The 22,610-nt window shown below is 41.2% G+C and overlaps 1 protein-coding gene across 6 annotated transcripts in view; it reads left to right on the top strand.

Moving 5' to 3' along the window:
* LOC114551118 (interleukin-1 receptor accessory protein-like 1) overlaps nt 1–22,610 on the top strand; it is a 269,852-nt gene that overhangs the window by 238,815 nt on the left and 8,427 nt on the right. For 4 of the 6 annotated variants that reach the window (XM_028572210.1, XM_028572209.1, XM_028572213.1 and 1 more), the window contains 3 exons: nt 3,669–3,801; nt 11,705–11,850; nt 15,472–15,618. In XM_028572210.1, the coding sequence (XP_028428011.1) occupies nt 3,669–3,801; nt 11,705–11,850; nt 15,472–15,618 (426 nt within the window). The remainder of the gene's footprint in view (nt 1–3,668; nt 3,802–11,704; nt 11,851–15,471; nt 15,619–22,610) is intronic. The other 2 variants (XM_028572212.1, XM_028572214.1) reach the window with 1 other exon arrangement.

Raw genomic sequence — 22,610 nt, forward strand, 5'->3', positions numbered from 1 at the left:
ACTCCAAAGAAAACTCTGAAAAAGCTTAGTCTTTTCCCTTTATTATTTTTTCCCTTTAGTATTATTCCTGCTCAGAAGAACATTTATTATTTTGTCACATACAATCGTACAGTACAGTGTAGTGAAATTCAATATCTTCATTTAACCCATCCTAAGCATTAGGAGCAGTGGACAGCCACATCTGGGGAGCAACGTGTGGTTCAGTGTCTTGCTCAGGGACACTGACATGTGGCTGGAGGAACCAGGGATTGAACCGCCTATCTTGTGCTTGAGGGCCGACCCACTACTACTACCACTCTACCTCTGATCCACAGCGACCCACAAGCTGCTAGCAACAGGGCTTCATTCTTTCTTAACTTTTTTTTTTTCAAGGTTTCTAAATGGACACAAAAAAAGAAAGGCTTCCCTACTCAAGAGCTTGATTGTTTGGATCTGAATGGGAAACACTGGTAGATTAACTTGACGTGGATGGTGCTCAATCTGGATGCATATGTATTGATCTGTAATCTATGTCATCTTTAGCGCACAAGGGCGATACAATGGTCTATTCACTCTGTGTTGGACGTATTTCAATTCTCCTCGAAGAATGGTTTGCTCTACCATGTGGGTGATTCCTCTGACTAGCTCATATTTTCTTTGACTAACATCCACACTGACATGCACATATGCCCTCTTTCTCTCATGCATGCAGAAATGCATTCATGTCAGCTATCTCTGTTTGTCTCTGTGGTGTTTCATAGTTTCATAGCATCCAGTCTGTGTACTGCTCAGCCATGGGAATCTTTGCTGACGTCTCCGTCCTGCAGCCACAGCCACTGATAGAGATGCTCTAGAGGCGAAAAGGAGATTAGAGAGAGGAGACAATCGCATTAAGACTCACTTTAACTCCCTGACCAAGACCAGAGGTTGGGATTTGAATGTTAGAATCTGTGCAGTTAAATCCCTGCGTGGCTGTTGGTGCATTTCCCAAACTGAGCACACAACCTCTTCCCGTGCAGGCTTAGCTGCTCGCAGTAAAGCCGGCACAAATTAACATGCCGTCGTTAGGGAACAACATGCAGCCGTATGCACGAAGAGCTCCATGGAATAAGTCTTGGAGAGTGTCACCGCGGCTTTTGTCAACACAGCAGTGGAGCTGTCAATGCTACAACACAACATGCTGTTTGGATCCATGGGTGAAGCCTCTTGACATCAAAGGTGGCACACAAAAGGATCCGTGTTTCCTTTTACTGTTGCCTACACCTGTCAAAATGGTGTATGTTGTTTTTTTGTTGTTTCATGTGCTCCTTCTGCACTCTAGCCCTCCTGCTTTGTAGCACCACAGAGACCCCTTGTGGAAGTGTGAAGCATAGCAATGTGTATAAATATATGTGTGGTCCAGGACAGATCCCAGCATCCCTAAAACACAGTCAAAGACAAACAAAGACAGTCAGACAAAATGCAAAACCGTCCTCCAACTCCAACCAGATTTTCCAGACTTAGCTATCATCTGAGCGTGCTAGATTGCACTAGACGGCCAAATTAGAGTAGTCCTTGGTAAAATAAAATCCCTATTATCTTTGAACTAGCAAGTATCCAATTATATGCCACAGTTATCTCCCATCTCACAGACTTCTGAGTCCTCGCCACAGGGCCAATGAGCAAGGAGTGCTAATGAAGAGATGCTGAATCACCTTTTTGCCTTCATGGACGCACGACTGGTGGAGCCTCCTTGATCATACGCAGCTTTTTTTATGGATCAGAGTCATTCCCAGGCTTTGATGATGTGGCTCTTTTTCCTTCCCCCCACGGTGAGCCTGTCGCTGCACAGGCCACACACTCACGGATGTCGGCCGCGGCATTTGTGCGATAAGTGTGAAAAGAAGAATGAGAGGACTTTAATCCAAGGCAGAGAGAGAAAACAGGTTTAAAAGGGGTTTATCTGTCTCCAGTAAGATAGGATGTGTGTTCAAAATGAGCCGAGCAGAGAGAAGAACTCCCGCTGATGTGCAGGCAGGGGGGTTGTCTGTTGATATGTGTTTTCTCTGCACTCTCTTACCTCTCTGTTCTCATGGTCTTCATCATCCCAGGAAGCCTGTACATCACACTGCCTGCTAGTACAAGAAAATGACCTCAAATGCCTTGATGGCTGACGTTTCTCTTTCTCTTCAATTTTTTCAGTGCTCTTCCAGTCTTGTATTTTGGGAACTGAAATTTCTTTCAGTGTTCCAACTGCCTACACTCCAACTAGTACTAACACACAAATACATTTGAAATGCTCCCAAGAATCAATATTTTAGGATATTTAAGCTGTACTTTTCCATACTTTTTCGGTTCAGTTTCAACACTTTGCAATTAAAAACTTCTATTCACTTTTTAAACATCTTTTACGGACAGCACTTGTTTTCTTTGTCTCTCACTTATTTATTATTTTTTTCTTTGGTATCTAAAAGAATACACTTCTTCTTTGCCTGACAGCAGTTTGTTTTCACTTCTGCTTACCCACTTCTTGGAACTTGCTTGTCCTCAAATGGTGGTCATCATCAATAACCATCATCACTTTGCAATCTTCATCTAATCATCCCACCTTACTTGCACTTTGTCGCGGCTCTTGAACAGCATTTAACAAAAAACTAAAACAGAATTGCCACGATTAAATCGGGGTGCAATCAAGCCATCGCACTGCAGCATCGCTGGCCTCTGCTGGCAATGCATAAACACCCTTTATTTTCTCATCGCATACACACTGAAAGCTACGTGATCCCAATAGCATCTGTGTAGTTTGTGGAATGAAGGTTGACTTAATCACAGTCTAGTTCAATGAACCCGCAAGGGCATGCAGCATCTCATCGTCACAAGAATACAAAGTATAATTCAGTTGATGATGTGCAATATGAACTCCTCCTGTGTATAGAAAAGGGAGAAATCAGTATGAATTGTGAGCTTTACAGAGGATATATGCATTCATTAATAATGCAAATCACTGTCCCTAAAAGCTGTGCCCTACTTTTGTATTTATGATTTTCCAAAGTACTTCCTGCAGAATACAGTGATTAAGATTTAAATGTAGGGTCTGACAGAGAAGGGGGCTGCTGAAGAGTATAATATAATAATATAATATATAACCTTTTTATGAAGGTACAGCAGTGCTGCAAAGTTGCCGTGAAAGTGGGTTCAAGAGAGTGTTTTAAAGTTTAAAGAGGCCGTAAGAGAATTTAAAAAGGGCCTGGGATGGTTTAAGATGGCACCTCAGATAGCTAGAGAATGTTTAGGAATTGATGGAATCAAGGAGGCTGTAATGGAGTTTTTGAAAGGTAAAAATTGGAGTCTGGAAAGAGAATGGGTTTAATAACAGGAATCACATGTAAGTCTAGATGTTCGGGGCTGGTACTCATTGATGCGGTATCAGATATGGCGAGGGTTGACTTGCATTGATGCTGGGAAAAACAACAATAGTGTTTCACATACCTTGCTAGTGTGTGTTGCCCTTTAGAATCACATTCTAGCAGCTTTTTGAGAAAATAAAGAATGGCAATGTCATTTTTTACCTGGAAATTATGTTTTGTCATTTTAATATAAAATGGATGGTAGCAGTGTCTGTTTTGGTGCATGGTTAGTGTTTTATGCTTTCCCCTGCTCCTTTTTTATGTTGCTGATCACAATAATATCCCGTCTCTTCTCTCCAACAGGAAGTCCTGTCAACCTGACATGCAGAGCATTCTTTGGCTACAGCGGAGATGTCAGTCCACTTATTTACTGGATGAAGGGGGAGAAGTTCATTGAGGATCTGGATGAGGAGCGGGTTCAGGAGAGTGACATCAAGTAAGACATTCAACACTGGGTGTAAATCCTAATGGTTAGGATTTAAGACTTAAAGCTATGACATACTCTGTCCAGATTTGGTGAAATTCCCAACATTTCTTTTATTTTTGAAAAAAACTTTTAGTTCATTAAATCCACTGAATGAGCATATATTTCTATTCCTGTTAATATTACAACAGAGCTTCAGCAACATCATGTATTATGACAAATTCATGTGGTACATTTAATCTCGTCAAAAGCAGCAAAAGACCCTGGGGCTAAACTGATAAACACCTATTTAAAACCTGTGTGACCACACAGAACAATAAAAGGAATTTTTCAATACCTAGCTATCATTTGAATGATATTCATGAATGTTTTATGCGACTGTTTAATAATGTAGATAGCTTTGCATTCTTTATCTTGCACAATATATAGATATAAATATGCACAGTTCAGGCATTGCTCCATCAGTGATCAGCACTGCAATATATGTAGAGGCAGTAATAGCAGAGCAGATGGAAACTCCAACTGAATGTCCGTGTTGCCCTCCTTTTTCCATTTGGGTGACCTCCATCTTTTGGCTCACACTCATCTCTGGTAAGAGACTGGTTTACGCCAAAATCAGGTGAAAACCTGACAGCAAGGCATGCAAACCCCCTGAAGCTGGTTGACCATAAGAGGAGCTTTCCTTGCTTTAGGTTATAATGCATTCAAGTCATATGGGAAAAACAAGTTTATTTCTTAATAAATGTTGCTCTCTTGAGGTCTCAGGTGGTATATAGAACATTGGATCTCCAGTTTATTGAACTCACCAACAAGTTCAAACAAAACACAACTACAGTAAGTTTTCATATAGAGCTTTATGTCAGGAAACAACAACTACTACTACTACTACTACAACTACAACTACTACTTGGACTCGGCTTCAGGTTATTACAACTTTGCATGCAGCATTTAGCCAAATGACAAGTTGGTGTTTTCTGATGGTGGCGGAGCTTTGTTTTGGCTTAAACTACATTCAGGTCATATTGGAAAAAGGTTGTTTTAGCTTGAAAACACTTGCATGTGGAACTTGACGGACAAAAGTACAACAATACACTTACGGTGTACTGCACCCTCATTTCTTTTCTAGATTATGAGCTGATCTTCAGGCAGTGAGGGTTAATCAAAGCTAGAGTAGAGTGCTCATCTTCAGATGCCCCCCTATAAAGAGGGATAAGCTGTCATCATCATCATCATCATCATCATCATCATCATCATCATCATCATTATCATCATCAACATCATCATCAATACAGGACTTCTCAGTCTACTAATACACAACATGTGAGAGACAATGGAGATACTCTTGTCAGTGGTAGATAACTGTTTGATTAAAGAATTCAAGCAACAAGCACTATTTATTATCGATCATATTTCACTTTTATTCACACAGACAGGTTGATTATGATCAGATTGTCAGATGAAGTGGGAGCACAGCAAAGACGAGAGACTTTCTGAAGAAAAGAACATTAGAATTATTATTTCTTTTTTTAAACAAATCAAATAAACAGAATACATATCTTGACAGATACCCAAGTGGGAAAGGTGTCGCTTTCAAATTAACATAAAGTAAGTGAATGTCATGTATTTGTGGAGTGGTGTGGTTGCCATCTCCCAGATGTTGTTACAAAAATGTAAGCCGCAAATAATCTTTCATTGAGTTTCAGCACTGAAGGTGGTAGAATGTGTTTTTTGGCACTGCAGTCATCACCAGGGCTTTCAGAAAATAGGGTGAAGGAAGGCAAGTGTGTCAAATTTAAAAACTGCGGAAACAAAATCATAAACTTTTCACTGTTTAATGGTATCCCAAATAGGAATAATTAATTCACTGTTCACATTATTTGTTCAGACATTTTTGCTGGTGTGTACAAACATCCCACACATTCACACACCCTTTCATGTCCTGCCCCACTGTACTCCTTTGACGGAGCAGACGTATGACTAGAAAATCCCTGTTGTCGACAAATTCCGTCTAATGAAAAGGTTAACTGTAAGCAGCATGACAAGGCTGGGAGGAGTGTTAGTGGCCTGGTCAGTGACCTGGCATTTCGAGATGTCTATATTAGCCATCTAGCACATTCAGTCCAGCTCTCAGCACCACTCTCTGTTGTGAAGGACACCAGGCCAATTAGAGCCTACAACACATAGGGAGGGGGCGGCATGTGGGGGCATTGGGTAGGTGGTATAATAAAGATGAGAAGGAAGGATACTGAGAAGTGCGTCACATGCGGTTAAAAACCCTGCTTTCATATGGTAGTCAAATAAGGTAACAAGCCAAGAGATCAAAACTGTGACCCTGAGCTACTTAAAAAGAGAGAGTGTGTGTGTGTGTGTGTGTGTGCGTGCGTGCGTGCGTGCGTGCGTGCGTGCGTGCGTGCGTGCGTGCGTGCATTTTCAAGTGCATATTGTTGGGTGCCACTGCGCGATGCTGTCTCCCTATGTGTTTTTATTTATTCCGTTTTTTGTTCCCAATTTGAATGTGCACCACTTCAAACCCACTCCCTGACATCATTCCATGAGCTTTTAGCTTTGAAATGGAAATTAATCACACAGGAGGTGTATTCCCTGAGCTGCCTGTAATACATGAAATGGAGCTTTTGGCACAATGTTTCACCACTGAGATTCCCGGTTGATATAAAAAAAAATTGTGGAAGCAGAACTTCAATGGATCTCAGAGGTGAAGACACAGTATGGAATACAGACATTAAGGCAGCACTGCTGTAGTTTAAACCAGAGGAAGTTTCAGTCCCTGGTGGATGGGCATGCAGCACCCTTTTGGGCACCACTTCAAATGTAAAATTTCATTTTCTAACTCTAATTAATACTTTTACAGATATATTCATGGGAAATCAGGGTACTTACAGGGTCCAGCAATGCTTTCACTGCCTATAAGCACTGCAAACCTTGTATGTCTTAGCATTTTACTGTCTGACATTGATGCCAGGCAGACAATCATATAAACCTATTGAGGTTTTTACATTTGTGAATTGGTGGTTTCCTAGAGACGCTCTTTGCAGGAGTGAAGGAAGTCTGTATTTCACCAATGTTTTTCCTATTTTTGTTAAAAGTTAGTTTAAAGTGACAATGCCAGTGACATTTATCAGCTTTAAAGGAAATCGTTAGATATTTTACGAAATATGCTTATTCCCTTTCTTGATGAGGCTAGCTGTTTCTCCCCGTTTCCAGTCTTTATGCTAAACTAAGCTTTATCCATTTTCTTGTGGGTCAGGGTCACAGAACACCAGGGTAAGCACAGCAGTCAAGACACCCTAGCTCATCTAGGGCTTGTTCATGCATTTCCAGGCTTGATCCAAGGATATACAGTAATCCCTTCAATGTTTTCTGGGGTTCAAGTCCACCATACCTAATAAGTCCCCTTAGGGTACATAGCTTCTAGTGGATCATCTCCACCAGAACGCATCTATTCATTTGGCCAGATAGTTTGACAACTGGAACACTTGTACCACTCACTAATGCAACTGCATGGCACAAGCTTGCTAACTCCAAGCTGATGCCTATTGGGTGATCTGTCATTGTATGCAGTTTTACATTTCAAGTCTTTTTTAAAAAAAAGCCTCTGATCTGATTAAATCAATCAATTCTACCTTTGGGGCGTCAGGAGAGGTGCAGACAGTGGAAAAAGGTTTTTCATAAAGCAGCAGCCAGTGAGGCATTAAGAAATAAAACAAAGCATGACAACATGGTACAGTTCAAAAGTTCAGGTGTCACATTGAGGCCGCATGGAGAAATTGTACTCGATGATATAGAGACGATGATAGGAATATGATGCTGCTGTAGCACGTTCAAAGGCGAATAAAAGGCTAATGTGAGATGTTTGTTCTTGTTTGAAATTATTAATGATGCTGTAATATTCTGCCCCTCAGCCATGGCACAGAATGCTTTTACACCTGCTGCACAATTTTGAGGTGAACCGCTGGTTTGATTTTCTGGACTGTAAACAAATTAGAAACAGCAGCTTTTACACCAAAGGATTTACAGTGACATTGATCTTGGATGTTTGATAGTTTTACCAAGACCGTCCTCCCCAGGTCTATGCGAGCGTCATATTACAACCCGTATTTACGTTTATTGTTAGGCAGTGACCTCTAGTGGCCATAGTGATTATGACGGGAGCAAAGGAGGAAGTCAGTCAACATGGTATAAAGAGTGCGAAAGTCTGCGTAGGTATGAGAATGGGGTGGATGGATGGGTCAAACAAACACAGGACTTTCACCCAGGAGGCCGCTGTTTGTGTCCTGTGTGAAAGTCAACATTGAGTTATTTTTACTTACGTATGTTAGCGTACGTAACATACTTAACTTACAAACATACTTGTTTGAACCCAAACCATGATCTTTTCCTAAACCTAACCAAGAAGTTTAGTTTACACAACATTATCCACGTGTTTAAAACTGCATACCCTTTAACAATGTGCGCCTGTCGCCGGTACTCTCCAAGCAGTCATATATGTCATTTTTGGAGTCATTGGCAAATGACCTATTCTGTCGTTTAGGTATGAGGACGTGTTGGTTGTACCATATGAAATGTCACAAAACCAAACTCTGAGATAATTTTTAAGATGACCCTGTACTGTGTTCAAGTACAAGACATGTACAAGATGATGCTTCATATGATGCTTCATATTTCCTCTTTTCCTGGAACACACACTTTCTCCAGCTCTTATTATGATAGAGTATTTTTGTTTGCCAACTCCTACAGTGTTTTAGCTCAGTCTATGTTGAGTCACACATGGTTGCCACCTCTTTAAAAAGCCATCAGCATGGATCTATATCCCAACCTTGTGTAGCCCCATGTCTCTGCCTGACTGGCCGCACAATGGAGAAGGATGAGTGCTAGAAAAGCTCACAGGAATTAAGAGAAAAGGCTAAAGGCTAAATTAATTTCCCTCTCACATGCACATTCCCACCAGCCTTAACCCAGGAAGTAGCGTTCCTGCTTTGCTGCAGAATCTTTAAAAGTCCTACTTCATAATTCGTTTTTATTGAAGCAGCTAGTCTATATAGCTACAAAATAATTACCTCTAATGGTTCTTCATTGTGCACAGTCAATAAAAGAAATTTCACTGTGAGTGGAATATTTTCTATGTGGGATTCCAGTTATTAGCGGCACTATGTAAAGCTAATGTGCGATATTGCCATGACAGCAGTGGTTGTATTGGAGTTTGTCTTTATCTCCACCGCACTTCACTATCTGCTTTATTTAGTCCATTCATTGATCAGAAAGAATTCATATTCAGATGCCCCCACGGCAGACAAATGCCTAAGTAGCACTTGTACCTTTTTAGCCCCATACATCATTAAACAGGGCTTTGAAATTGCTGCAGTTGTTGTAACCTTATCAAGATGATCTGCTCATATATCATTCCTACATGAACAGCAACCCAGCAGGAGAGATTCAGCTCTTTTAACCATCAGTGTGTTCCTGTTGTTCACCTCTTGTCATGAGAGTTTGTTACAAATGCTTTAACAAGGCTTCATGACTAGGACTGGGTCTTTTTTGCCATGTGGTCCTACTAGTTTGTTTTGCAGTTGTTTTTGTTGGACTTTCTAGCTGATTCTAGGGCATTGTGACTGGGAACATATTCCGTTTACAACTAATAATTAATAGATTGTATTTGGTTATTCAAGTAACTTAACCAACACAGTTCCCATCAGCCTCAGCTGTACTTTACTTTATGTTTAGTGCTAAGTAGCTGAGGTGAAGATGGTGAACATTATAGCTGCTAAACATCGGCATGTTAGCATTGTCACTAAGAGCATATTAGCATGCTGATGTTAGCATTTAGGTCAAAGCACAGCTCTTCTCAGCTGAAAGGGCTTCAGCTTTGACCACAGATTATTAAATAGCAGCCCGGCTCTTGTAAAGAAGAGTTTTGTTAAAGTGCTTAGTTTGTTTAAAAGTGTTAAAGCGATATCTTAACATTTTGAAGTGCCTTCTCCTGATTGTTTGTAAGCGTTGTCAGCGTTTTTAATTGAAGCCAGTTAGCCACAGCTTGCTATCTGTTGTTCCTGCTAATTTAAATGAAGGAATAAACTGATAATGAAGAGGAGCCTGCAAAAATCTGTATTTATTTATTTACATCCTGCCAAGTTTCCAGTGAAGAAAAATAGGCATAGTATCATAGTGTCCTTTCAGTACACTCTCTGTGATCAAATAGTCAAAGCAGTGGCTTCTATCTTCTATCTATCGTCTTTTGTATGCGTTGTTGTTATTGAAGTGTATGCATTTATAAGAAAATGGCCGAATTCCATGCAACAAAAACATCAAAAGAGCTTTTTTTTCCCCTCTCACTAACCCTCGTGGCAAAATGATTTGTGATAGGTCGGCGTTGTAGTGCATCATGACAGTCACACTATTGTCCCCGTACCAACATGTCACAACTAGTAGACATCAAGAGCCTCAGCAAGTCTACAAAGCAGTATTATTTATGGCAGAAATCTGTCATGACTCATATGATGCTGGCTTCTTGTCAGTCACGGACTGTCTCCTACCTTTGTTATGTACGTTTGTTTTATTGATGAACTAAAAAGTTCCCTCTGAAAAGTAAAAGCTGTCACAAATGTCAGCAGATTATAGAGCTTGGTATTAAACTATGTCTGATGTATAGTTATCTGCATATTTATGGGTAAGATGAGTGTAAAGGTATAAAGTGCACAGTTGTTTTACCCAGAAAATGTCAGCTCTGTGACAATGTCTCAAAATTGCACTCCACCCAGATGGAAGCTTATAATTCCAAGGTCATGATTTATGGATTTTAGGATGCATACTGTAGACACAACTCAAATTTCCTTGGGGCAAACTTTTTTTGTCAGAAAAATCCATATTTTATTAAAAAGTCAATACTTTCTACTTTTGATTTTTTTGACTGCCTGCAGTCTGGAGTTATTGTTTTCTATATTGTTATATAATTTCTATTTTTGGGGTACAGATTCAGAATATTTGATCTGATATTGTTATTTTTAATCTGTAATTACAGAGTATACCCACAAACATTGGGACTGCAAAATTAAGTATAACCTCAGCTCTGAATGTTTTCTGATGTTCTGAGTCTGTTTTTTTCTCACCCAAATCCGACTTCTTAAAACAAAGACTACCACTACAGAGGCTATTTTGATGTACACCTCACCGTCAGTAATGAGGCGGCTGGACTGGGCAAATGTTTGAAGTCATGTTGGTGTTCAAATTTGACCAAACTGCTTGTATGTCGTTTTCGTTTTACCAACCATGAGAGAAACAGTGATACATCAGTCAGCCCTTCCTGATTAATTGATGGTCGCTGTCCACCTTCAGAAACTTAATGTTCAACACTTGTCTTTTTTCAAACAATGAATCCTTCCAAGTGTTGTCTGGTCAGTCTGGGTCCAAATCAAACAGCAAAAACAGAGTAGGTTTGCTCCAAAAGTCTACAATATCTACTTGCATGTATTTTCTTAAAGTGAATAAAGGGGAAATATAGGCAAATTATTTTGGTCTCTCAGGTTAAATTACCAAAGCTAGAGCAAACATTAACAATCTCATGACTTAGATTGCATCCAGTTTGCACACTGTCTCTAAGAGCTGCTCTGCTTTATATTCTTTCGAGCATTTTGGTCTCTTTTAGCTCATTGTTTTGGTTTTACGACCTGCATTCATTATAGACAAACTCTACATTTAGCTGTATGAAATTTAAATCATTTTTTATGAGAAACATTAAATTAATCTGGTCACATTCAGGTAAGGTCTGCATTGAGGATTTTGCAAAAACATTTTAGCCAGGCCCCACCCCTCTTCTGTTCTTACTACAAACCCAATGCAGTGTTTCATACGCCACCATCGTCCATGCATCCCTTTTTCTGTGCTCTCTGCTGCCCCGCTGCAGGACAATCCGGGAGCACCTGGGGGAGCAAGAGGTTTCCATCTCTCTGACCATAGACTCTCTGGAGGAGAGCGACCTGGGCAACTACTCTTGCTATGTGGAGAACGGCAACGGGAGGCGACAGGCCAACATCCAGCTCACCAAGAAAGGTGAGGCAGGCAAGCACAAAGATTCATCCAGTTATTTTATTGCATGTACAGTATTTTACCATGAATCTAGCAGATGGATATAGAAGCCTTGATATTTAATAATGGCATGTTACAGCTTTGGAGGTGAAAAATACCATTTAATAGCACAGGCCTTCACTCTGACAATAGATTGAATCTCTCACAGCAATTTACTGAGTACAAAGAAGAACAACTAGCGGGATTCTGGGAATTGACCAGTTGTTTCTCGCCTCGGGGAGGTAGAGAAATGGGATAGTATTGTATAAAGTGCAGAAAAGCCTTTTCATCCACTTCAGCCTGAGGAAGCATTAGTTTGAAGAGAACGAAAAATCGCTTTTGGGGAGAGGCAACCTTCGGTGTTATGATGCCAGACAAGCTGTTTGACTGTCTGGCAATGACCTCCCCCGTCACACACACACACACACACACACACAGTCCTCCTCCTTTGATCGCCAACTCATTCTTATATTTTATCACTGGCTACTATTGCCTATTCCCCTCCCTGTTTTCTTTTTATATTCAAGCAAACATTTTTGAGTTTTTTCTCTGATTTTGCCTCACTGAGGAAGACTGTTTGAAAGATGATTCTGTGATGATTTCAAATAGAGATGCACAATTTCCAGCTGGGTTATATAAGTGAGATTTTTTTTTAAGAGAGGCTGTGGGGGGGGGGTGTCTACAGCCTTAAAGTTGTCAGTGTTGAATACATTTACATATTTCTCCTCTCTTTTAAGCTCGCAGCTTTGGATCCAGCTTTGATGGCAGCCCAGTTCCCCTCCATTTGCTATATTAAAGGGGTTTATGCTGCACAGTCAAATCTCAGAATAAATCGGAGAAGATTAGCCTGGTCCTTGCAGGATTGCGGGTCTACGAGAAATTGACCGGTTCCAATGTTTATTATTTGCTGCATCCATGATGTGGTGCAGGGTAAGGCCCAGTCAGTTTACGCTGCCTTTCAAAATGCGTCAAAGTTGTCCTCGCTTGTGAAAACTGCACTCCAAAATGAATTTGGTCGTCTCAGCACCGTAGCATCAAGCGGAATATGTTTTCACTTGTATGTAAAGTTAGCATGGAGATGTGTCCTTTGTGTGTCCTGTATTTTTGTACGAGTACTTTAAGTTGAGAAGCCCTCCTGGCCAACTTTTCTTTCAGTTGCTACATGTCAGCAGATACATTTTTTATCTCACAACTGCAGCAGCAACGTAAACTAGTAGACAGCTGCCTCTACTTTTTATGATTACTAACATCGAGATTCTTGATTTGTGAACATGAGAAGCAGCAGACTCAGCTTTCACCATTCTCATTGCGGCTCTCCTCTGTTTTATTTTACAATTCAACCCGCACTCTGCCTTTTCCACGTCTCTCTTTTCATCTCTCTCCCTAGACAACAGAGAGAGAGATGCAGTAACAGAGGGAGAAAAAGGGGTGATGAATCGCCTGATGCCATGTGGCTCCATCAAATCCATTCTTCAAGTCATCAGGAGCTAATTTGTCTTAATCCGTCCCATTGCAGCATTGCTACAGTGGATGCTACGCAGAGAAGAATTGGCCTTTTCCATTTTAATCTCTGCTGCTTGAGGAGCACCTGGCTCATTACACTGTCCAGATATCTGGGGAGAGAAGCAGTGTTCAATGAGGCGAGAGGGCAAAGCTGAGGTGGAGAGAATAGTGGAGATGAAGTGAGGGAGAAGTGGAGTTGCTTGGATCCATCTTCTCACAGTGCTTGTTAGCCACAACACCCCTCCCAAGAAAAGTAAACTACTTCAGCATGATTCCCAGGCTGAGAAACTGAGACAAGATGAGGAAGTCAGAGACTCGACGGGAAAACCTGTGTTCATTCTGCCCCGAGTTTGTTTGCTCTTTTGTTTGCATATTTCTGTCCGTAAGTTTGGCTGAAGGTCATCGGCCAGACAGGCGTGATGAAGCGGCGCGGGCCACACTCGTTAGCTCTCCCGAACATCATCCTTCATCATGGCAGCTGTCAGCATGATGGCCGCTGCAGTGGAGTGGGCATCGCGCACTCTAACGAGGTTAAACGTGCATCGCGAGTCCTCTCCATCCATGTTTATGTGTGTGTGCAGCATTGCAGCGATTCCATCCTTTTACTGTTATCCATTAGTCAGCCAATGAAGGCTGACCACCCAGCTTTTGTGAGGTGTAGCCAAGAGGAAATGTTGAACTACAAAAGATGGAGTGACATCCGACAGAAAACACAGTAAAAAAAGGAAAAAGAAAGCCTTGAAAAAGAGATAAAATCATGAGAAGACAAAGCAAACGACTTGGTTTTCAAGGCAAGTTACTGGACCAAGGAGCTTAATGGAGTCCATTGTCCTGTAGTGTGAAAAATCACCTTTCATCCTCCTGAATAACACTACTAGTCTTGCTGAATATTTTGTCACTGTCCTTCTTGAAAAACTACAAGTAACACAATTTAGAATAATGTGTGTGTAAGACTGAAATATCAACAGTGAAGTCCTGCAGTTTGAATTTAGCTTTCACTGATGCTTTTCATGAGTTCATGTCAGACTGTAGTGATGACAGATGGCGGGGAGAGCAGACCGTTTTCGATCTGTCGACAAACAGGCGTTTCAGCTAACAGCCAGGCACTTTCCCCCGCCTCGCACCTCTCTTTAGCCGTACACACATGTATCTTCATAAGTGTGGCGGTCTGATCTGTCATATGCTATTGTCGCACCCGTTGCTTCAATGTGATTTTTTTATTAACCAATCAAGCCACGAGGCATTAAGTGACAGGTATGGAAGTTGTACTTTCATTCCGGTTAGAGTTATGTTTCATGTGGATACAACCCAGCCCTAATGAAAATATAAGCAACATGAAAGGATGGAGAGGAAAAGCAAGAAACACAAACACATAATACAGCCACGGGAGATGCTTTTTCTACAGTAGTAGAATCATAGAATATTTTCTCAATAGCTCGTGCAACTTTTTTCATCCGTCATGACTCTATCATGCATTATTTCACATGTATTGATGTTTCCGCTGGATTATCTTCAAAGTGTAGTCTGGTATTCAAACCCTGTGGATGCAGGCCAACTTTAACAAGCAGGGAAATAAGATGGAGGGGAAGATTGTGATGTCTTAGTGTGCAACTTTCTGACATTTTGTAGAATCGAAGAGAATAAATATGCATGAAATGTCGGCAGTAACCCATAACTAGTAATTAAATGTTAAACGTGACAAAGATTATCTGTCACACTATTCAACCAACTAAAGTGCCTATAAATGTAATGACTTTAAAGCAAATTTTGTATGCTTGCTTTTTCAAATCCAAAACATAAAAACATAATAGGAATAGCTCATAAATAGTTTTTAAAAAAACAAACATTTTGCAGTATAGATGGATAATTGATGGCTGAAGACAGCTCTGTCCATGCTGGTATAAAATAACAGCATTGTGACAATACCAGACACTTTCAAGAGAACTAAGGGAATTGATTCCCTGGTCAGAAATTTGACTGATTTTATACTGAATGCTTTATCTGTGTGGCACTACGTTAACTATGCCAGGGTGCTTGTTTTCTTAGTTTTACTTCAAGGTTATTAAAAAGTCTCTCTTCCTCTCACTGTGTTTGCCATGTTAGCAGAGCTGATGTACACGGTGGAGCTGGCCGGAGGTCTGGGAGCCATCCTGATGCTGCTGATCTGTCTGGTGACGCTGTACAAGTGCTACAGGATTGAGCTCATGCTCTTCTACAGGAACCACTTCGGCAGTGAGGATATAGATGGAGGTAAGACAAGATAAGGTGCAAGACATAATTTATTTTACACTGTTATATAATCATCCTCCATAATCTGTGATAGCACAGTGTGCAGTTTCTGTTTAGTGGATGATTTCGAAAGCACCTTCCTCTGCTGTGAAAGCATCCTTTCTTTCCTTAGAAGGAATCAAATCTCTAACCTGAGCAGTATCAGTGCTGCTCTGTACAAATTTATATTTACTCAGAAAACACCTGGGCTATTTTTCATATCTTAAAGCTGCATGTAGCACTATTGTTATGTTAATATGCACCTGTTTTATCAGCCTAAATGATACAGAAAAGATACTCCTATCATTCCTAACTGAGAAAATATTTCGTCAATTTCAGTGAACCTTTTTTTTCAAAAAATGTATGCAAAATATTCGCTGAACTGTCTCCCAGACAGCCGCAAATTTATTTAACTAGTCTGATGTGGTTCCTTTTCTTGTCATGTTTGCATCCCTGTAAAAAGTAATCACAAGCCAGCCTTGTAAAAATGTTCATGCTGGGTGCTGTTTCCTGATATAACAATGCATGACTTCTAGGTGATGAAGTTCAGGTTTTCAAACCGTTCCCACCCGCTGCGTTTCAGAGCCTCCAACTGGAGAAAGAAAACTAAACTGCAGAGTTTAGCTTTAAAAGATCACTTAAACACTGTAAATACAGCAGCTGCTGGGGACGGATTTTGTGTTTCAGGTTACATTTGGTTGTCGTGCAGTTTTCTTATTATCATTCCAGTGGATAACCAGCATAAACACAGGCAGACAAAATAACGTGACCACATTCTTATATACCATATTTGCTATAATTGTCACATATTGGTGTCAGCGCCTTTTGAATCAAGCAGCAATGGCTTCAAGCATACTGGTGGAAATCCATTATACTGTACATTGGTAGAGATTTTTCTCTGACAACATTCTTAAAAAACCTACAAATTCAGATCTGTTTATTACTCCTTAAATCAGGTGGAACCCTGTTTTGTTACACTGCAGTAGTGTTGTGAGGGAATACTGAAAAGACCACTGTACACAGGGAAACAGACTTTCCTGTTTACAATTGCCTTGGCCCTGCTTATTGCAAATGAGCAACCAACCAGTTTTTAATAATTGTCTTGCTACAGGTACAAATGAAAGTAGCACCAGTGTCGCTCTGGCTGTTGATCTGTGTACTCTGCTAAATTGAGTAACATAAGACAGTGACATTATGTTGAGTTGTTGATAAAGGAAATGTAGGTTTTCTTTTACTTACTAAAGTTGGTGGCAAACTTGAACAAAACGTATAAAGAAAACATTAAAAGGGTGATAGAATGCAAAACCGAGTTTACCTTGTCACAATTGAATAACGACAGTTTATTGGGTAAAATGGACATACAGAGAACCTCAAAGTCCCATTGACACCTCTTTCCTATGCAAATCTCACAATTTGAAACTGCTGCTGAAAATGGGCAAATCCCAACAAAGCTAATGGTTGACGTCAACTTGGTGGCTGTACCTTATTTGGCTCTGGTCTGTACCTTTGTCACGCCCCAAAATTTACATACAGACCAGTGTAGATATCGGACACTAGTTTAGCTGTGCGCTGCTCTGTATACTTCCACAGGAATTACAAAGAAGAAAGTTTGGATGTTTTTCAAGGATATTGAAAATGAACCACAGTCATAAATGCAGTGTTCCAGGCTGTACAGGGAATGGTGACACTTTTCACATTTCGTCGCAAGCTGCCAGTCGCGGTGCTCCAGGTAAGCGGTAGTTGGTGGTTCAGTTACCCCAGCATAGGTGACTCTGGTTACAGAGCACTACGAGCTGCCAGTCGTGGAGCTCCGTCAGGTCAGCGGTAGTTGGTGGTTGCGGTGGAAGTTTCTATTTAGCAGAATGAGTAAAGATGTCTTCAATAATAAAAGATGAGGAAAATCGGTCTTTGAACGTTTTATTACTTTCAGGCAGAAACACAACTTTCACAAAACATCAGAGTGCAATGTGGAAGAGTCATAGGTATCAAGGCTCATGAGCGGACAGCTGGTTTCACCGCACTGTTGCTGGGTGCAGAGAAAGAGCTCTCAAAATACATGCAGAATGTTAGCACCCTTTATACACAGAAACAAGAACACTCAAAAGAGGAAACACCCAAAATGGTCCCTGATAAGTTTAAACTTTAAGAACAGGAAATGCCTAAGCGCGCTTTTGTCTAGGTGTGATAATCTCTCGCCATCATCCTGCTCCCACCCTAGGTCCCACCCTAGGTCAAACCACAGTACATGCTGTGTCTGCTGTGCAGATGCTGGCGTGATAAGATAACACAAAAATAGTTTCCGGTTCGCTCTTAGTGACCTTTTCAATACACAGTGTTCATGTGTTCTTGTTTCAAGTAAGCATAATTCATAATCATACAATTTTCCATTACATGGTCTAGTTACCCCAGAAAAGGTGACTGTGCGCTGGGTACAGAGCACCGCGAGCTGCCGGTCGTGGACGTGGTGCAAGTAAATGCTAAATGACAAAACTTACCACTCTGAAGTAGTCATATCCAATCTATGGGGGACTGGTTGCTCTTCTACATCAGATTCTTCCTCTGATTCATGCTCAAACATATACGGTTCAACACCTAATGTCTCCAGCTTCGCTCATTGTAAACCAACCAATCAGCGTGCAGCTCATCTAAATATTCATGAGCATACCATAAGAGGGAAAAAACCTCTTGTTTCATTCTGGGGCTATTTCATAGGGTTGCATTAGTGCGTATAGAACAGTACCCAGGCCATTTTCAGCCCAACCAATGTTACATACCCTATTCGGAGACCTTAAGGAACAGTGTGAAATACCCTATATAATCATTCTATCACCCCTTTAAGATGGGGTTGGGATGGGATCCTGCTCATGTGTGTCTACTGTTGATGGTTTCCCATATGTCTGAATGCAAACCGCACATGAGCAAGTGCAAGGGTGAAAGGATAATATATTTTGCTGAACACTTTCGATAAAACAAATCAAAACACAATCCCTGTGCCAGACAAAAACATTAACTCTGGGGGGGGACCTCTGATTGGGCCTTGTGGATGAGTCTTGGCTTTAGAATGCATCAAACCGAGACAAGGAGCAAGTTTTAATTTGATTCCCCTGTAATGAGTCTCTCAAGTACCAGCGCTGCAATGAATTCAAGGGGAATGAGATTAGTTTGGAGAGGCTGAGGGACTGTACGTAGTGGAAAGAGAGACAGCGAGAGAGTTATGAGCGTTAAAAGGTAAAATAAAGTATTCTGCTCCTCTCATACACTCCCAGCTCTGCTTTACTGTGATGGCTGCTACATAGGACATTTCAATGAAAGTCATTACCTCTGGCTGTGTTGGGCTTTCGGCCGCTGAAAGCGGAGCTTTGCCGTAATGGATGGCCCAGAGGCAGTTGTGTTGAAAAAGGGAAGAAATGATGTCGGGCCTTGAACTTAACGCCAAACAGCAATTGTCTCCTTTAATTATGCCACCCGAGTGAGTGCTTGGAGAGAGGAACAGATTTTCAATTTGTTCTCCTCTATAAGGGGATCAGGTTCAATAAGACACAGCACGCTGCCTCCGTAGCTCTCAGGAGACCCCTGATACTTTTTTCCACGCCGCAGTCGATTAGATCACTCCACTGCCACCTCTGGCGCATGCACATCGCAAACGTGCACGCACCTCAAGTCATCTCTGAGTTCTAGTGACGGTGTACTGTAGGTGAATAGCGAAAGGTAAAGCATTCAATAGAAACCAAACTGGAAATGGTTGCCAGTTGAGTGGAGACAACACAGTCGCTAAGCTTTGGCAGGAGATGCTTAACCAAGATCCTATCTCCATGGTAACCACTGCACTGACAAGGAGAAGTAGCTGCATGTAACACATATTTGTCATTATTTGCCTCTTCCCCACCCCCAACATAAATCTGCACACACTATCAAGAAAGTGCTTGTGTTTCATTGTGGCCACTCGAAGAACTAATTGAACGCCTGCCTCCCTCTTCTGCCAGATGTAAAATTGTAAGCTTTACGTAACAATGGGACGGACTGTCAGCTATTTGTCAGCGCCACTATTTAGTTAAAGACCTCTCAGTTGTCACATTGTGTGGGTGTCAGTAGAATCAATAATAGGCTTCATGATGACAACAGCCGAGTGAGCTTTTCAAGGAGGTGGTAACTCATCAACACTCTGCCATAAATACAAATGTCAGTGTTGTCAGCACGCCGTAGAATTATGAGGCTCAATCTGTGTTCAGTGTTGTTTGGAGATACTGAGCATTAATAGTTTTGTTTAAAGTGCTCAGCTACTCATTAGCAGCCAACCTCACATGCTTTTGTAGCTTCAGAGTTAAGTGTGTGTGCTACGTTCCAATCTACTCTCAATTAAATGTAATGGAGCCCAGAAATATCCCAGAGATTACGCCTCAAATTCTCTTGGCGCTTTCCACCGTGAGTTCAAGAGTTCACAATCTAACTGTGGGCTCTATATGCACATGCATACATTACCCCGCCCCTCCGAGTGCAGTGAGCGTCAGTCCCTTGGCACTCGGCATATGTGGGACGGAGGAGTGCTTGATGCGGTTTCAGAGGTGCGCTGCTCCCTCAGATACTCACCAGTCTCCTGTAAGGAGTGACTCCTCAAGGTGCAACAGCAGGGTCATTCCGCCTCCGAGATTCACCCTCTTCCTCTCAATTCTCTCTCTTTCTCACTACAGATGAGTGAATCAGCTCCACTGAAATAGCCCCTGATCTGCCTACACAGATTTCAGTTAAATGCTACTAGAGGAAAACTGAGATTTATGTCACAGAGAAGTAGAATATAAGCCTCAGAGTTAGTTATACTCAGTGAATATGATGTTACATTACAATTATTTTTACATGTCCCTCCCTGATGTTGTAAAATTAATTTCATGTTGTTTGATTAATTACGTAGCGTCATGTTATGTGAGAGTGCCAAATATCAAGATTACCCATTTGGAAGGCAACCGTGTAAAATAGAGAGGATGTTAAAAGCTACCAAAAAAGGGATACTGTAGTGAGGTATGATCCCAAAATCCCTCCTCTTAACCCCAGCTGCTCTTTTACTCTCCTTGACCCGACTCTCTCATCCTCAGCTCCCTTCTTCTCCGATGTCTTGGCGGGTTAAACCATCACCTCACAGCACTCACACTGCAGGTGGCTGCTATAAAGCAAAGGAACCAGAATAATAATAACAACAGGAACTCATAGATCCAAAGCCTGCTTGTGTCTCCAATGAGATTACCTCAAAGGCTGTGTTCACATCACAACTCAGTGTCCCAATTCTGATTTCCCCCCTTCTTTTGTGGCAAAGACATGAGGGTTTTAGTGAATAAATAACTACATAGAATCTGATATTTTTATTTGTTTCTGATGAATATGACCCCAAAATATGACATGTATCAGATCTGATCTGTGGCTGAGTAACTACAGTCGCAACTGGCAAATCAGAATCAGAAGGCGCCAGTTCACCAAAATTACAAAAATAAGTGGTGTTTGGCTTGCAGATGGATAGTTTTATGCACATGGACTACTTCTGTGGTAGTTGTTCCAATGAAAACAAACTCAGACAAATAAAAAAAAGACACTACATTTACTCCTGTTGACCCACTAGAGCAGTCAACGTCAACTGGGGTCCCGTGGGCCACATCCGGCCCGCCAAAGCTTTTAGTCTGGCCCGCAGAATAATCGTAAATTCACAAAATGTAAAGAGGAAAAAATGTGTTCTGTTATTTATCATTTCAAGCATTTAGAGCAAAAACCCAGTACCCCTGTATTTGCATCTCTATTCACATGCCGGGATTCTGTGCAGCGATGCCCAAGCTCCACACACACGGCTGAGAGGAGATGTGTGTGCATTAAAACACACACACCGCTGAGCCGGGATGCAATATTTCAATCTGCTCTGTCTGCTCAGTCCACTCTTGTCCACCGCGCTGTTTTACACAAACACAGCTCTACTCTGCAATTTTTACAAACAAGCTAAAACAAAAGCTGTCGGTTTTTAGTCTAACTAGTTTATCTTAGTTTGCCGGGAATCTGGAAATTTGGACATATTCTTGTAAACCTCACTGCTGGCTGAACAAACCAAACTTTTCCGCTAGAGCGGTAAATCTATGGAGGTAGGCTATTATAAGACCAAAATCAGATACATGTGGACAGATGCTTAACAGATACTTAATATGCACGTGAATGACGCGATCGTTATGTTCGAGTTCTTCATTCTTGATGATGATGATGATGCTGGTTGTATTATTTTGCAACAGCATCTTTCGTTGTAAATGAGGCATACATGAGGAGTGCATAGCCTGCTTATCTTATCTTATGCTAATAATGTTTCCATAATCAGACTTTAACCATCACTCCTCAGTGAACTGCCTCCTAGTCTGAGATCATTTTCTAGTTAAAGATGAGTTTGCTCACACTAATACATGTAAAAAAAATAAAAATAGCATTAATTCAGTAAGAAAGTGGAAATTTCGAACAAGAATAGGCGTATTAGGCCCTTGAAAAAATGTAGTTGACGACCCCTGCACTAGAGTATTAGTAAGTTCTGGTTCACAACTGGAGTTCAAGTTCATCCCAAAGATGTCTCTGTGCAGGCCAGTCAATGTATTCCACATCAAACTGGGAATTCTTTATGGACCCGGCTTTGTGCACAGGGGCATTGGCATGTAGAAGCAGAAAAGGACCTTCTCTAAATGTTGCCACAAAGTTGTAGTTATTGAAGATTTCATTGTACGCTGTAGCATAAAGATTGGGACTAAGTTGCCAAGTTGAAACCATGACAACCCAGGATCAAAAGTACATAAATACAGTGGCCCTCATTTATCAACCTAACGTAGAAACCAGCGCAGATATGAGCGCAGAAATCGTCTTACGACAGGCTTCACGTGTGATTTATGAAACGTTCGTATCACACCAATCAGAGCGTAAGAATGGTCGTACATTGATAAATGCAGCGGCTGGAAACGATCGTAATT

Source organism: Perca flavescens, chromosome 24 (assembly GCF_004354835.1).
Source record: "Perca flavescens isolate YP-PL-M2 chromosome 24, PFLA_1.0, whole genome shotgun sequence".
NCBI classification, from domain to species: Eukaryota; Metazoa; Chordata; class Actinopteri; order Perciformes; family Percidae; genus Perca; species Perca flavescens.